Genomic DNA, 15,831 nt, shown 5'->3' with positions numbered 1-15,831 from the left:
TATGATAAAAGTAGAGACCAAACATTCTTTCTGCTTTTTCTCTTTTGTTATAAATTGTTTATCCTTGAATAGATAAAGTAGAAAACTTGACTGTTTGCCCAGATTTGCAGCTGCTCTCTAAAGGGAGAAAAAGCTCAGCAGTGAATTTGGAAGTTACTCTGCTGGCACCATCTCTGATGGTGCAGTGCAGTGGTTGAGTTATGGCTTCAATGAACTGTAATCCCAGTAGAGGAATAAAGGGGTTTTTTTACTCAGCCTAGAGCAGAAGCACATATTGGTAGCACCTTGCTATCTGTGATGTGAGTTCCCACCATGGAACTCTAAGTGGTGTTGGGGAGGAGCAGAAGGGAGATGAGAACTGCTGTGGGAGGTAACATCAGTAAGGTGCTTACTAGAGATGGTTCCAACATGTGTGCCTGGGGCACTCTGGTGGTGAGGGCTGCTCTGAAAGGATAAGCCAGTGCTGCAAGCTGCCAGCAAATCTGTAGGCTGGAAACCCTGTGGCTGTGGACACAGGCTGCTGCCACCAGGAATTGCCTTGTAAAGGGACAAGTTTGAATGTTATGATTTGAAGAAGAGCTCCCTGTTTTCTATCACTAATGAGAGCCAAGAGGCATGAAGAAATGATACAGCATTGGCTGGCTAAGGTTAACACACTGATGAGGCCTGGCAGTGAGAACACTTGCGTCTGTCTGTCCAGACTGATGCTCTGGATAAAGCCTGAATGATTGAAATCATTAAAACCATGGTTTACCAAGGGCTGTAAAAATGAAATTATAAACTTTATTTTAGAAGTCTAAGAAAAGATTCTGAAAACTCTTGGTTCATTCTTCCAATAATGTGGAGACTGTGTGTCTCTCCCCTCTGAACTAGAGATAGAAGGGGTTACATATGGACAGTCAATCTTCTTGTAGGGGCAGGTGGAAAAACACTAACCTCTGCTGGTGTTCATTAGCATTAGAAGGTTTGTGAGTTTAGGAACTGAGGCTAACCAGTGTGCTGCCCTTCTTTTTGGGTGTCACATCAGCCTTTACTAGATGACCATGTGGACAGACATGCTGGCCTGATGTGAAATTTCTGTTAATATTCTCCTTGGTCAAGTAGTCTGTGGTCCTAATCCTGCTGGAAAAGAGAGACATCTGCTATTCCTGCTTTCTCATTGTTTAGTGGGATTTTGGATTCTCTACATCTGGGTGCTCTATTTTAACCTTTGTGTTTTTGCAATGCACCAACTATTGCAGTGTAGTACAAGAAGATAATGAGTGACCCATGTTTTTCAAGTTTTTAAGATTGCCTTGCACAGCTGGGACAAGTATTGCTCCATTTACCCAAATATTGTCTCCAAATATTGTTCAGTGTTTAACATGATAAATGAAGAGAGAGTTTGGTGAAAGAAAGGTATCTCTGGTGGATTTTTCTTTACTCCTCAGTAGGCACAGGGAGCTTAGCTTTGTAAGTGTTCTTACTGTCTGTGACAGATAAGAACTTCTGTAAATGTGCCCACATTCTGACCTGGAGAAAAGAGCAATCTGACCTTCTTCAGTGCAAGCAATGCTTTAAAATGGTAGCTGATCAGGCCTTTAATTTTTTTTTTCATATTTGATACTGTGGCCTCTACCAGAGGTGTTCAGAAACTGAATTTGATGTGGGAACAGGAGTTATCTGTTAAACCAGTCCTAATGTTGGTAAACTGCCATGGGGTGCAGAGATAGAATGACATTAGTGTCTATACAGGGAATGTTACCATTATAAAACATGATCTCAGTCAACTAGAGGATGGGCTAATGTCCCTGTGGAAGTCCAAGTGTCACAGAACATAACATAGGAATCTACTGAGAACTTGAAATTTCTGCTGTGTTGCCAGAGGCCCCAACAGAGACCTACAGGACCAGTAGAGGCAGCATTCTTTGTACAAAATCTTCGTATTTTATTTGAAACAGAAAACAGGAAAACCCATCCCAGTATAAGCAGGCAACATGTAAACATTGCATTCCAAGTAAATAGGTCTCTGTAATTTATCTGGGAACCTTATATATGTTCTCACTTTCTATTTGGGGATTGAGCTGCATTCCAGCCTATGCTATTGTTCTAATCTGTTTGGAAGTTGCCTGTGCCAGCTTTACTGCAGCTGCTATTCTGTAAATGTGAGCAGTTGGCTCTTATGATAGCACATGCTGGTCAATCTAAGCTTCTGCACCATTTCTGTCTCATCATTTGAGAAGGTCTTTAATGCAACCTAATGAGATTAGGGTTCATTTGTTCTTGGGTTCCCAGCTAAGTTTTAAAGGGTAAAGAGCATTTCAGGTCATTGCTTATTACAAAGACTGACATTCTTATCAAGCTGTGGTTCTTGGAAACATGAATTAGTTCACTAGACAGCTCCAGTAGTCTCACCCTTGTGATACAATCCTGTACTTCATATCTTGCCTTACACTGATTTTCATACCACTATGATACCACTGTACGATATTTATTTTCATGTATATAAACATTTTGTAAATCAAGTGGAAAAGAGGATTGTGTCAAGGAAAATAATATGAGTTGCCAAATGTTTATCCAGCTATGTGAGACAACAGCTAACACATTGTGCTTGTATTTTCACTTAACCTTTTTCTTTTTATTCTCATCTGTATAGGAAGTGTTAAAGATAATTTCTACAACATTATCTTTGTTAATACCTCCATCCACATACTTATCCTGCAGAAAGAGAGGAAAATTGAAGAGCATGTGTCACCAATGTGGTAGCGTAAGCAGCCTGAAGCACAGCAATCAATGGGCACTGCTTTCTTAATGTTTGAAACCTGAGCTGTGCTGTTCAGAGCATCCCTGCTGTGGAGAATATCCACTTCGAAAAAAATGCACAGGCTCTTGGATAAGGCAGATAAACTTCACTTGATAGATTTTTGCATGCTTCCTGATAAAAGCCTCAGTACTTGGCAAATTTTAATGAGATTCGTCGTGGCTCTGGCCATGTATCAGCATACTTGAACACACAGCATAGCACGGATCCAAAGCCCAGAGTAACCAACAGGGTGATGCTTTGTCTTCCTGACACTCTGAATAAGACTCTTAACCCAAAAAAACCTTTTTAATCCCAATACAAGAATGTCCTTTTCCTGTGAGTTTTTCATTTTCATGCCTATTAATAGATCTGTGTGCTTATAAATCGTGAGTTAAAATGGAGCAGACTTTATTTTTACAGACTTTATTCCACAAAACTGTAGCTGTGAAGGTTTACTTTGATGGCTGGGAAACTACCATTACTGTCTGATTATTTGTATTTAGAACAGCACAAATTAAGACTGAAACTAATGCAAAGGTGGAGAAGGTACAGTGCCAAGTTTATTGCCAAAGTTACAGTGCCAAGGTTATTGTGAAATTCTTAGTTCTATTCTCTTGCAAGCACAGATGTTTCTATCTTTTCACTTAAACAACTGGATGGGCCCCCTGGAAAATGTTATGATTTTAGGAAAAAGAACATTTACACTTTTTTTACTTTGTATTAAATGAAATTAGCACAGCAAAGCAAGTATACCATAAATGCTTCAAGATCCAAAATTATGGAGATTAGGAACATTGAAATAGTACTAAACCTTAAGTGTTTATGAATCTCAGATATTTTAACTTGGGTGATTATATAATTCCCTCATAACTTTTTCTTCTGTTGCTTAGACACAAAATGTGTTTTAAACAAGAGAATCAGAAAATATTATTGTGGTGCAAAACAAAATTAATATAGGTGACTAGCTGCACATCACCAAGTGGAAGAAGGGAAGAGTTGGATGGTTTTTAAGTAAATATGGATCTAGGTTGTATAAACTCTCCGATGCCTAAGTGCAATTAATAAAATAAATGTACTTGTAAAAGCAGAAAGATCGCAAAACCTCCTTAGGCAGTCTGGATTAAAAATAATCAGTGAGGTTTTGACTGTTTTTTGTATATGAAATGAAAGGAACTGAATGCTATTTTTAAGTAGAGAAATGAAAATGGATGAAAATGAAAGTAAGGGATGAGGGGAATGGAGATAAATAAGCTAAGTTATTACTACTTGATCTGATAGCAAACCATCTGGCAATATGCTGCCAAATCATTATGTATCATTTTTATGACTCAGTGCTAATTAGATGTGCACAGATTATGCAGACTTCTTGTGCGTTCAACATTGGTAAAATGTTTTAAAAATATCACTTACATTATTAGTATGACATGTACTTGTTATGAATTTCTGACAGTAATCCAAGCCATTTTTTCTAGAAAGTATTCCAAGGACTTCAAAGACTGCTCAGATTTTGACTTATTAAAGTCAGATTTTTACTTATTAAAAAAAGTAACAAAAAAACCCAACCCCTAAGATGATATCAGGATCTTCAGTACAGACACTAAGAAATTAATTTTTCTTTTCCAGTAACTTTCAGAAAATCTACTGACTGAGCAGTTAGGGCTGGACATCATGAAAAGATAACTAAGTACATAAATATATACACACTACAGGTTTCAGTGGACATGCTTTGGAAGATCATGTAATAAAGCATCTTTTAAAAGTATGTGTGTTTCACTGTCTATGCATACAGAAATCAAACACCTTTTTCTTTTCTAAAAAGAAATGTAGATATGTAATTTCCCCACTTTCATTCCCATAAAGGCAACAAATGGAGGATTATAAAATTTTCCTTTGAGTGTTTATAGTACCTCGATAGCTATACTTAGAGCATATTAACTATTATAAATTGTCTATCTTCAACATCCTGCAATATAAATCTGTTCATAAAATGTATTCTGAGAGTTGAAAATTTCAAACTGTCTTCATAGGAAAGCTATAAAAATCTGTTGGATGGAAGATGAAATACTGAGAATTAAAAATTGGCAGGCTCAGTGATTAATAGGTGAAATTACTCCCTTTTCAAGGAATGTCTCAAAGGTGGTGCATCCAAACTACAGAATTTTATTTTCTTTGAAGAAAAAAAATCAATATGCTCGACTAAGAAATATTACATGTATTCTGAAAATTAAAGGCCTCTGAAGGGAGCTTGCTTATTTGTCATGTGACCATAAGTTATGAGTATGGTGAAAATAAGGCAGCACAAACACATAGTTGCGTAATGAACTAGCAAGTGCAGAGAAAGAAGTGATATTTGAAAAAAAATCAGAATATTCTAATACAGGGATATAGATTTTAACACAATAATACTTTTTGTGATGTAGTGCTTTTGTAAATATGCTTGATATGCTGTGTGTCATTTTGTATTTACATTTATAGATGATTTGGAAGAGTTGAAGAGAGAGCCCAAAGAGCTGGTAGAATGCTTTATAGTTTAGAACACATGATCTGCAAAGTGGTATAAATAAACATTTACCTTTACTTACAGAATTAGAATTATACAAGTAAGAGGTAAGTAGTTATTAGAGCATTTTTTAATTTCAGATACAGTCATATAATGTTCCTCTGGTAGAGGGGTGAGGGCAAAATTCCAAACAAAAGTGAGATGTGCTCTTTCAACAGTAATTGTCATTAATCATCTTCTGCTAAAGTTTTCCAATATTATAAGCTCTTTAAATTATTCATAGTTACAGGTGCCTTTCTAAAAAGTTATTGTCCTTTGAACACAGGCTAGATTCATCCGTTTATCAAAACTGGATTATTGTGCAAGAATTTTCATTTTAGTAGTGTAATAGTAAAGTCCTTGCACTGCTTGAAACATACTGAGTACTGATCCCTGTGAGAGGCCCCAACTGAGTGGCCTCAAAAGTGAGAAGCTAAAATAACGAGGACCTTAGGAAAATGTTGGTAGAAGTGTTTTGACAGCTTGAATGTATTTACCTGGGCTATGCTAATATTAATTTTACAGAGAATTCAAGCTGAAACTAAAATAAATATTTACCTATTTGGAAATTTGCCACATCTGTTAATCTTATGCCTGAGCCAAGTCTTTGCATACAGTTATGATTACTAATAAGCATTGCATGCAGTTTCTTGAGTTTGGAGATGGGGTTTTTTTTGCTCTTGGATCAATAAAGAAAAACAAATTTGGGTATAACTGCTGAACATTGGGTGGCACCATTGCCTCACATAAGCCAGATAGCTGCCTTCTAGCGTAGGTTTCACAGTGTTGGCTCTGCTCCTTTTTTCCTTTAGCATAACTATATAAGGCAAGCCAGAATGCAGAACTAGTAGCCTTCTTTCTTCTCTCTCTCTCCTTTTTTTTTTTCTTTTTTTAGTTTGATTTTAAGTAATCATCTTGCTTTAAATAGTAATGGATTTTTAACCAAGAAATTATGTTTCTCAGTTTAGGGAAGTAGTGTTTTGATTTCAAGTTCTAAAATGGAAAGATATTCTGTACAACCAAACTACTTTCATGTGCATGTGCACCAGCCAGCCTGTGATGAAGCTGTGCAATAATGCAAAACGCAGGAGTAGCACCTGTGTGTTTTATTGTCTTTAATAAAAGTTCAGTGTAAAATGACTTTTTAATTAAGTAACCTGTAAGGTCAAGATTCCTCTAGGTTTACTTTTAAGATGTATTTAGGTCTTTTTAGCAGGACCTTGATCTCCTTCCTGGCAGGTACAAGAACTTTGTTCCAAATCAGGATACAGGTGTAAAAACATTAAACAAATACACCTTTCCTTACACTGGTATGAATTTTTTTCCCAGGGTTCATTAAATTTATTGTACAGAGCAAAGCACTCAGATAGTAGATAACTAATAGTGTTTTGTCTTCAGATTAGTTAAACTGTCAGAGACTGCATTTTGAAAATTGTCTGACCCATTACACAGTGGTTACTATGGTGGCAGTGAATGAGCCAGTAAAAAGAAATGCAGTATTCCCAATAATTTTTACTTTATGGCTGTATTTGAGGCAAAAGTGCAGAATTAAGCTTTGACATTGTTTCAGACAGTCTCATGGAAGAGCACTGTCAGAGTTGTATAGATCAGTGTCAGTACTAACTTACTTGGGGGAAGGCATCCTGATGAAAGCTGGAAGAATAACAGTGATTTTTTTTTTTTAAATTTTGATTAAAGAAACCCCAGCCCTATTTCCATATATATTGGCTGTACAACCTAAGGATAGAAGTTTAGCATAAATAGAAATCTGCATAAAAATATTTCTTTTTCTTTGAAAATGTTGCCAACCAGTTGCATTTTCAGAAACAATATCAAATAATGTATCAGCAGTATCTGCTATAAACAACTTGTGAACCTGCTACTTGTTACTGGTAAGTCTTGTAAGGAATGTGTTCACTAGAATTTGACCCAACTGCAGAATTAAAGAGCAGATAATTAAAACAAAGTTCTTGAATTATCTGTTTGTAGTGCATAATCTGACCAGCCCTGTGCATTTATATTCCTCTAGAACTGATCACACTGCTGTTCTTTAAGTTCAAGACCTTTCATTCTTCTTTTAGAGCCTCACAAATAAACTTGAAGAAACAGATAACTCAGTTTCAGAGCTGAAAAGTGAGACAGAAGCTTTAAATATACACTACGAGAATGGGTGAGGATCAGTGATCTAACATTGGAAGCATTCTACTTTTTTATTTTTTTTAGTCACAACAGAAATTGAAAATAAACATGAGACTATTTCTCAAGTACTGAAAAACTATATAAGGACTTTCTCTAGGCCCATTAAGGATACGATGAGAAATAATGTCCTAAAATTAAAACAAGGAAGTACCCTTTGGCTACAAGGTTTGAAGCTCAGTGTCAGGCAGGAACTGGGAGTCAATGCCATGCACAACTGAAAGATACTTTTGATTTCTGGTGTCTCTGTGGTTTGAGAGGCAGCTTGGGTCCTGCTGTGAGCAGATATGAAACAACATCTTAAGTTTCTTTCTAAGTCCTGTTCAATCCCACCCCATGATATTTTAAATTGTACATTATGTAGCAGATAAATCTGCTGGAAACAATAATTTGTCTGTCAAACTTACTATTCAGACCAAAATCTGTTACAGTAAATTCACTGCCAAAAAAAGGTGATGAAAAGGTCAGATTGTGATGGATTTAGATGAGATTGTTACCAACTGTTGTGGGTTGACCCTGGCCAACAGCTGAGCATCCCCACAGCTGCTTTCTCACTCTTTCTCCTCCCCCAGCATGACAGGGCATAAAAGGAGAGCAAAAGTTGTGGGTTGACACAAAGACACCTCAATAAATGAAGGAAAAAGAGGTGGAAAGACCTAAGCGATACCAAGGCAATTGTTTGCTCCCTCTTAGTGCAGAGTCTAGCCAACCTCCTCAGACATCACACACCTTGGAGGCCAATTACCCACATACAAACCCCTTCTAACCCACCTTCTATTGGGTAGCATAACTTTATATAATATGGAGTATGTCCTTGGCCGGTTTAGGTCCTCTCAAAACTTCCTGCTCAACTTGGGGGGAAGGATAGCACCATATAGGCTGTTATGAAGGAAGTTAACTCCATCCTGGCCAGACCTAGTACACCAAGTTTTTAGAGATTTTTAGGTAAAATTCAATTAACTAGTTGTTTTCCATGCTGTCTACACAAAGCCTGTTGTTGCAGTTTACTGTGCATGTCATGGTCATTTTCTTAGGATTGGTTGTGTTTGCCATAGAGCTATGTAAAAACTTGGTACTGCTTATGCCCAGTGTGCCACACTGCTTGGTCACACAACAGTTTTTCCAGACTCTTAACTGAGTGGTTTTGATTTAGGACTGCGCATTTTGAGGGTTTGGGCAATATTTTCCTAGATGACGTTGCCTGTAAACTCTGAAACTGCTTTTGACTTTCATAGTTTCCCTGTGTCATGTTGACTTGATGTTGTTGTATTTGACTGGTTCTGTACCACATGTGGCATTCTGGGGGTTTTTAATCCAGTTCTGTTTGACTTTCCATATCAAAAGCAGAATGAAATAGTCCTAAGAGAACACTTACTGGTGAACATAATCTAAAACTACTTTGAGGTTCATACAGGCTGTGATGAGTGCAGTTGCTCTGAAGTGATACCAGGCTGTAATGGTTCCTAAGGGCTACTTCTTAAGTGAAAATTTCTGGAATGAGGAGTGCTCCAGTTCCTACTGTCAGGTTTGATCAATAAGCTGCTCATCTGGGTAACTATCCCAGCCTTTTTTTCCTGTTATGTCGTTCAGATGGACAAGGCAGATGCCCACCTTTGAGTGGAGACGATCAGGATTCAGAAGTTCTTTTCAGACATAATTAAACCTATTTTTATTGCATAGAAGATATTTCTTGTGGTTTCGTTCATATCAAGGGATGGTTGTTGGGTGACTTATTCATAAGCAAGTATGGTTGGCAAGCTCAGAATTGAATCATTTCACCTCTAATAATAACTCATATAATGACTTTAAACTGCTGTTTTGCCTAACTGGGAGGCCTCAACAGGAAGCAAATACCAAGTTCTGTGCTTGGAGTGAGTTTATATATCCAAAATTGACTGATTTTGTCTGCAGGTATGTGTCAGGTAGGAGGCATGTCTTTTTCTATTTTTCTCCCTACCATCTCAGTATAAGAGAATAATTAAGCTGGGAAGGACATTTTGAGGTCATCTGGTCCAACACCCAGCTCAAAGCTACTTCTGAAGTGGCACAATTTTCCAAGTCTGCTTGTTCAATGGCATGATTATTGTGCACACCTGAGCTGTTCTAGAAAACTACTTCAGCTAAAGAAACTAGCTGTTATGTTCCTGCCACTGTTTAGAGTGTTTGCATCTAACTATAAGGTCCCTATGCTTCCTGAGATTATTGGCATTAAAAGCTATAAGACAGACATACCCCAAAGTCTTTGGTGTCACCATCTTATAGGATGGATTTTTCCAGGGTCTAAAACCTCATTAAAATATTTCATGCTGTTTGAACATCTCTGGATATTACTGTGACAACTTGTCTCTTCCACTCTCAGGGATTCTTTTTTTTTCTTGGCTGCCAAAGTGGGATGTCATAACAACTTTTGAGTTGGTTCCTGAACTGTCATGGTTTACAGTACAGCTGTGATAAGGCAAAACAAAATATACAGAAGCTGTCTGTGAGGCGTGGGACATCTTGAGGCACAAATCCCAGGAGCTGATGCAGGTTAATCAATGCTTGAGTGATCATGTTATTTGCAACTTATCAAACCAGCAGAAATGACAAAGACAAATTCATAGGACATTATTTAAACCCATTTCAGTGTTCCTTGAAGAGTTTGCCTCATTTTTTCCCTGCCACTATGGCTTAGTACACAATTGAAAAATGTAGGTGATTCTTTACACCAGTTTCTTTCCCTGTAGGAATTAGAAGCCAGGGAATGCAGTTAATGTAGCCACTAAGCTCTTTAAAACATATGGAAGCATTTTGTTCATACATGATTTTGCTCAGTTAAATCCCTTATTGTTTATCTAAACTTTTTTACTTTATACAAGGTAATACTTTTATCAATTTATTAAAAGACAGTATGAGGTAGGTTAGGACTAATGTCTTGCATTTTAAAATAGCTAAATTTCAGCAGGGAAAATATAAAAACTCAGATGTGCTTGGTAGAGGCAGTTTTGTGTCAGATGGAAGCAGCAGGAGACCAAACAGGAGAGAGAAGCAAGTCTGACAGTTCTTCAGGCAAGCTGTTCATTTGACCAAGGGAGTGGGCAACATGTCCTTGGCTTAATCAAGACTGAAAAACTTCAGTCCTCTACATCTGCCTATAGAAGTTTCCCCTTGACAGTGTGCAATACAGTAGACAGGACCATCTCATAATCTCATTAACTGAACTCTGGGGACCTGTGTCAAGATCCACAGCTTGATAGATCTTCTCTTTCTTTTTTGTGGCTTGGTCTGTAATGGTTAAAAGATATTGAAATTCCTGTGTCTTGCCCCCTCCCCTGAGTGCATATCTATTCTGCCTCTAGGACAATCCTATAATGAGTTCCAGAAGATATGCTGCAGAAGGTATTTTCACTGTTTCTCTGCCAGAAGACAGAGGAGCTGACTGGCAGAGACAGTTAAGCTGTCATTACTGCCCCATAGGAAAGGACTTGTCTTTGATCCATCTTTAGAATCTGTGACTGGTTGCTTCACGCCCAGTGTTTTTCCAGGTCCTTTCTAGACACTGTGTAATCTAATAACAGCAGTCTCTATCATGAAAAATTGCTTGGTTGAACTCTGTTCCCAGGACTCTTTGCCACAGCCCCACACCAGTTCTCTATAAAGCTTTGATTGAAAGCTCTAGGACTTGGCTCAAATGGAGTCCTCAAATTTTAATTGAGGAAGTTCTTCCCACCTTAACCCAGGAAGAGGAGAGACTAAACTCAGACTACACCGTGGCCTGCCACAGGGGTTGACTGGAGTGCTGAGTTCCCTCTGTGGTTTGATTGTCAGCATGCACGTGCTGATACTGCAATGTTATCCATTCTCCTAAGCAAGATGGGGCAAGTCCCAGGCCAAGTGTCACTGAGTGAGTCATGTCTAGAGTGTAGGGGGCTTTCCCCATTACTGCAGAATTTCTCCCAGGGACAGCTGTTTAGAGTGGTCAAAGGGGACAAAGGAGTATAGTTCAGATCTGAGTGATGCAGAATATCAGAGCTCCCATGCTCAAGCTTGCTGTGTAGTGTTTGACAAATGTAAGTATATTGCTAGGGTATCAGTATATCAGGGTATATATTAATGGAATGGAACTGTCATTGAATTACTGTCTTGAGTAGCTGAAAGCTGAGAAACTGTGTTTGCAAATGCCTGTTGTGATTCAAAACATAATTGTTATGATGCTGAACTCATTTGGATTGGTTTTGCTTATTTCTGCAGGATTAGTCATCGCTTAAAGTTCTGCCCCTCCTTATGTTGCTTCCTGAGTAGGACAGAGGTCCAACTGCAGAAGCCTGAGGCAGAGCTGGAACAGAACTCAACTCATGTGATTTGCAGGCCTGTCTCTGACGGAAAGGTCTTTCCACCTCATCTATTGAAAGAAATGATGAAAACTCTGTCATTCCTGAATTAAACATTTCTCAAATGGCTAAAACAACAAAGTAGTTGCAGTCAAGTTCTCTAACTCTGTAATTTCTATTGTGTCTGGTTGATAATTTCACTCTTTTCTCATATTGTAGTCATTCCATAGAAAGAAATGACACAGCCACCAGAGTATCTGGAGGCACTGCTGCAGTGCCTGCACAAAAGAGCAAACTACTCTTGAATCACATGCCAGCTTTTTCATTTGATATGCATAACTTTACATATCTATATTTGAAAATATTTAGTTGTATTTGCATTCCCCCCTTTTAATCTCAGAGGTGGGACTGCAACAGTGCTACATTTGTATTATTTAGGGATCTAAAATATACGTAATACTATAAAGAAAGGAGGTTTGATGGTGTTCCAAACCTCTGTGTACCTTAACAGAAAGTTCATTATTTTCAGCCTTCCTGAGATGGAAATTCTCAGTGGGTACTTGGAATAACAAACAAACACAATTTGAGTGTGTATGTAGAATTGTAGAATTCAAGAAAAAAGCTTTATTTCCGACTTCCCCCTCAAAGCGCTAAACATAAGATTTAAAACACTTAAAGTGCTATTTTTCTTAACAGTTGGAGAACACCAGGTTTCATGGAAGAATTCCATATTTCTTGGGCATTGTTACAATAGATTTTTTCTTATATTTGTGACAAGCCAAAACACTTACTACATCTCAGCAAAAGTTTGTTTTTGTTCATTTTTCCTTGCAGACTCGCTGCGTGGGAAAACATTGAAACATGGGTATATCTTAACCATTTTGAAAAGGAAAAGTCATGTTTATCCCAGCTGTGGGCATGATCCATTTGATGTGAATACTTAAAGAAACCAGCACAAAACAGAGAAATGGAAAAAAGGGTGGGAAAGACTGCTGAAACTTATAAAGAAAACCAACCAAATGCAGATATACATGTTAAGCAGAAGGTTTAATATCTTTTATATTGTTATAGTTCTAGAAATGGTAGAATAACGTTATAATTCTCTCTTTTTTCCTAGTAATTATGAGCATGCACATAAAATCAGACAAATAATAAGTTTCTATTTAGCTGGCATCAGAATTATTATTCTTGAGGCCAGTAACTTATTTAGTGAATTGGAATGTCATCACCAAGCAGTTGTTCCACAAGGCAAATGACAAGCTATTGTTGTTCACACTTGTGCCTCATTTTCCCTTCTCTTGTGATATCAGGGGGTGTGTGTTTAACAAATACATAAAGCAAGTTGAGTACTCCAAGAAAGTCTGGCTAACATATTTGTATTGCAATAGTTTTAAAGGAAAGTGTGAGTTCTACTACCAACTTACTCTGATATATATATGCTTGTGTGAGCTTGCAGTGGGAGGGAGCATTTATCACTGTGAAAAGGTTTCTATTCATCTGCACAATCACTTCTCTGGAATGGTTAAGGTGTCCAATTGTAACCACATGACCAGTCAGGAAAAGAATGCCATAGATCAAAAGGCTGCAGAGTTATGAAGAAAGATCGACATTGGGTCCTGTGCTGCTGGCCTTACCGGATTAAAAATAGTTTATGGCTGACCTGGATGTCTCCAGTGAGGTCAGTGCATACTGAATGGTTGGGTTGCTAGGAGGAGTCTGTGTGAAAAGTATTTGATTGGAAAATAAGTACAAATAGACCTGGCTGGAATTCATGTTTATGTGTACCCAGAATGTAAGGAGATGTTACACAGAGGCATCAGGTGTTATGCTCAAAATCATGTTTGAGGGCAAAGAGGAAGCATGCATTACAAGTTATACCCCAAGAATTTTTTGTTTCTTGCTACTACTGTTGAAATATGAAGATCATAATTATTATTAATACACATCTAACTGTTACAGAAAAAAAAAAATAACCATGCGCTGAAAATTTTATACACACTGTTGGGTTTCTAGTCCTATCACTGCTTGCCTTTCTGTAGCTTCTCTGGGTCTCAAGCACAGCAGGTTAATTCTGAGTTGTATGGGGGATGTTTTAGCAAGTTGTCAGCATGTGGAGTGCTTCACTGGGACAAATCTCACATTCCTGTGGATGTTTTTTTCTTCCTTGCTCCAGCATACATGTGGGATTATTTTTTGTTTGCTAACGTTTTACATTCTTGATCTTTCTTCATTTGTCTGAGGCTCTGTTACATCCTAATTTAGTGTCTGTTTCATGACATATATGCATGTTAGATATTACTTTGTCCTCTGTGTTATTCCTAAAACCAATTTTGTGCAGCTCCAGGTCTGCATTTCCCTAGCCAAATATGGGTGTTATATGGGCACGTTTTAGCCGTGGAGTCTCCAGTGCCAAGGCTGTGCTCCAGGTCACACCCCTGTACTCCTGTGCTGCACGCCGTGTCCCCACTCCCGGTCACACAGGTCGTTTAAGAAAGGCTGTGTGAAGGTGCCATGTGCTCCCTTGGGTAAGGTTGTGCGAGGGTTGTTTTAGAAATTAATTAGGTCCCTTGCTCTGGTGGATGAACTTCCTGTTGGAGTGCTGGGTAACATTTCGCAGAGTTACAGAACCTATTAGGCTGGAGAAGACCTCTGAGATCATCGAGTCCAACCCTTGACCGAACACTACCATGTCAACCACACCATGGCATTGGGTGCCACACCCAGTCTTGTCGGTGACTCCACCACCTCCCTGGGCAGCCCGTTCCAATGGATGGCTAAGAAGAGCTACTGGCTAAGGAGAGCCGTGCTTACTGGGATTATTTCGAGCAGGATGCTCAGTCCCGGAGCCCGGGACCGGCAGGAGTCCCGCGAGGAGTGTCCCATGAGGAGCGTCCCGGCAGGGCGGGGAGCCGGCAGCGCGGGGCCGCAGGGCGCTGCCTCTCCCGCTGCCGCCGCCAGAGGGCGCCGCGGCAGGCGAGCGCCTCCCCCTCCTGCCGGCGCTGGCGGCCGGTCCTGCCGGGAGGAGGGAAGGGGAAGGGAGGAGGAGGAGAGGGAGGAGGAGGGCGGGCAGGCGGCGACGGCGGCACCGCCACCAGCCGGAGGCCGCTCGCCCGCGCTCCTGCGGCAGAGGCGGGCAGCCGGGCGCACCGTGCCCCTCGCCTGCTCCCCGCGCCGTGCGGCTCAGCGGCCCCCGCCAAGATGTCTCGGGCGCCCGGCTGCAGCCGCTGGCTCCTCTTCGCTGCCTGCGCCCACCTCGTCTTCCTTCTCCCGCCGCTCCGCGCCCGGGGTGAGTGGCGGGGGCCGGGCCGGGACGCCATGGCGAGGTGAAGGGAGGAGACCCGGGACGCTCGGCCCCTCCGAGGAGGTGATGACAGGGAGGAGGGCACGGAGCGCTCGGAGTGGCGCCGCAGCCGCCGCCGCTTCCTGCCCGCTCCGTCCCGCCCCGCGCGGGGAAGCGGCCGGGGAAGCCGCGCCGCTCCTGTTCCCGAAGTTTGTTGGGCATCCGGGCTGCAGCGCAGCCCTGGCTGAGGGAGCAGCGCCGGGAGCGAGCGCCTCCCATCCCCGGGCCGTGTGCGGGGCCAGGGGTGCGGGCAGGGACAGCCCGGGAAAACCGGCCTCGGGTCGGGAGCAGCTCCGTGGAGCAGCCGGCCGGACCCGGAGCAGAGCGCTCGTGTCTGGGCAGCGCCGCTCTGACGGGGTGTTCTGCCGCGGGCGGGGGAAAGGTAAAACCGGCCGGTGAGATGCCAGCCGAGAGGACAGAAGTGTGTTACTGTGTTTTAGAGATTTTTTTGTGTGTCTAGTCAGGTGGGAGAAGATTAAAGGAGAAGGATCGGTAGTATGTCAGCGGCTGGGTTGCTACAGGCTCCTGGAGTTGGGAGCTGCTGGCGTGAGTGTAAGAGACAGGAGTAAATGTTTACATCTGTTCTGTATCTCATTATTTCTGTTCCTGAATATTCCCATCTCTGTCAGCATAGGCTTGTCAGTTTGTTGTGAATCTTTGGATT

At 40.6% G+C, this 15,831-nt stretch overlaps 1 protein-coding gene across 2 annotated transcripts in view; it reads left to right on the top strand.

Moving 5' to 3' along the window:
• Positions 1 to 14,852: 14,852 nt before the first annotated feature.
• The window catches only part of B3GLCT (beta 3-glucosyltransferase), a 48,647-nt gene continuing 47,668 nt past the window's right edge, over positions 14,853 to 15,831 (top strand). The window contains exon 1 of one of the 2 annotated variants that reach the window (XM_085061960.1): positions 14,853 to 15,113. In XM_085061960.1, the coding sequence (XP_084918086.1) occupies positions 15,026 to 15,113 (88 nt within the window). In that variant the 5' untranslated portion in view covers positions 14,853 to 15,025. The remainder of the gene's footprint in view (positions 15,114 to 15,831) is intronic. The other variant, XM_085061978.1, reaches the window with a different exon arrangement.

This window comes from Lichenostomus cassidix, chromosome 1, assembly GCF_008360975.1.
Source record: "Lichenostomus cassidix isolate B80296 chromosome 1, HeHo_3.0, whole genome shotgun sequence".
Taxonomy (NCBI): Eukaryota; Metazoa; Chordata; class Aves; order Passeriformes; family Meliphagidae; genus Lichenostomus; species Lichenostomus cassidix.
This window is presented reverse-complemented; position numbering and strand designations above follow the sequence as displayed.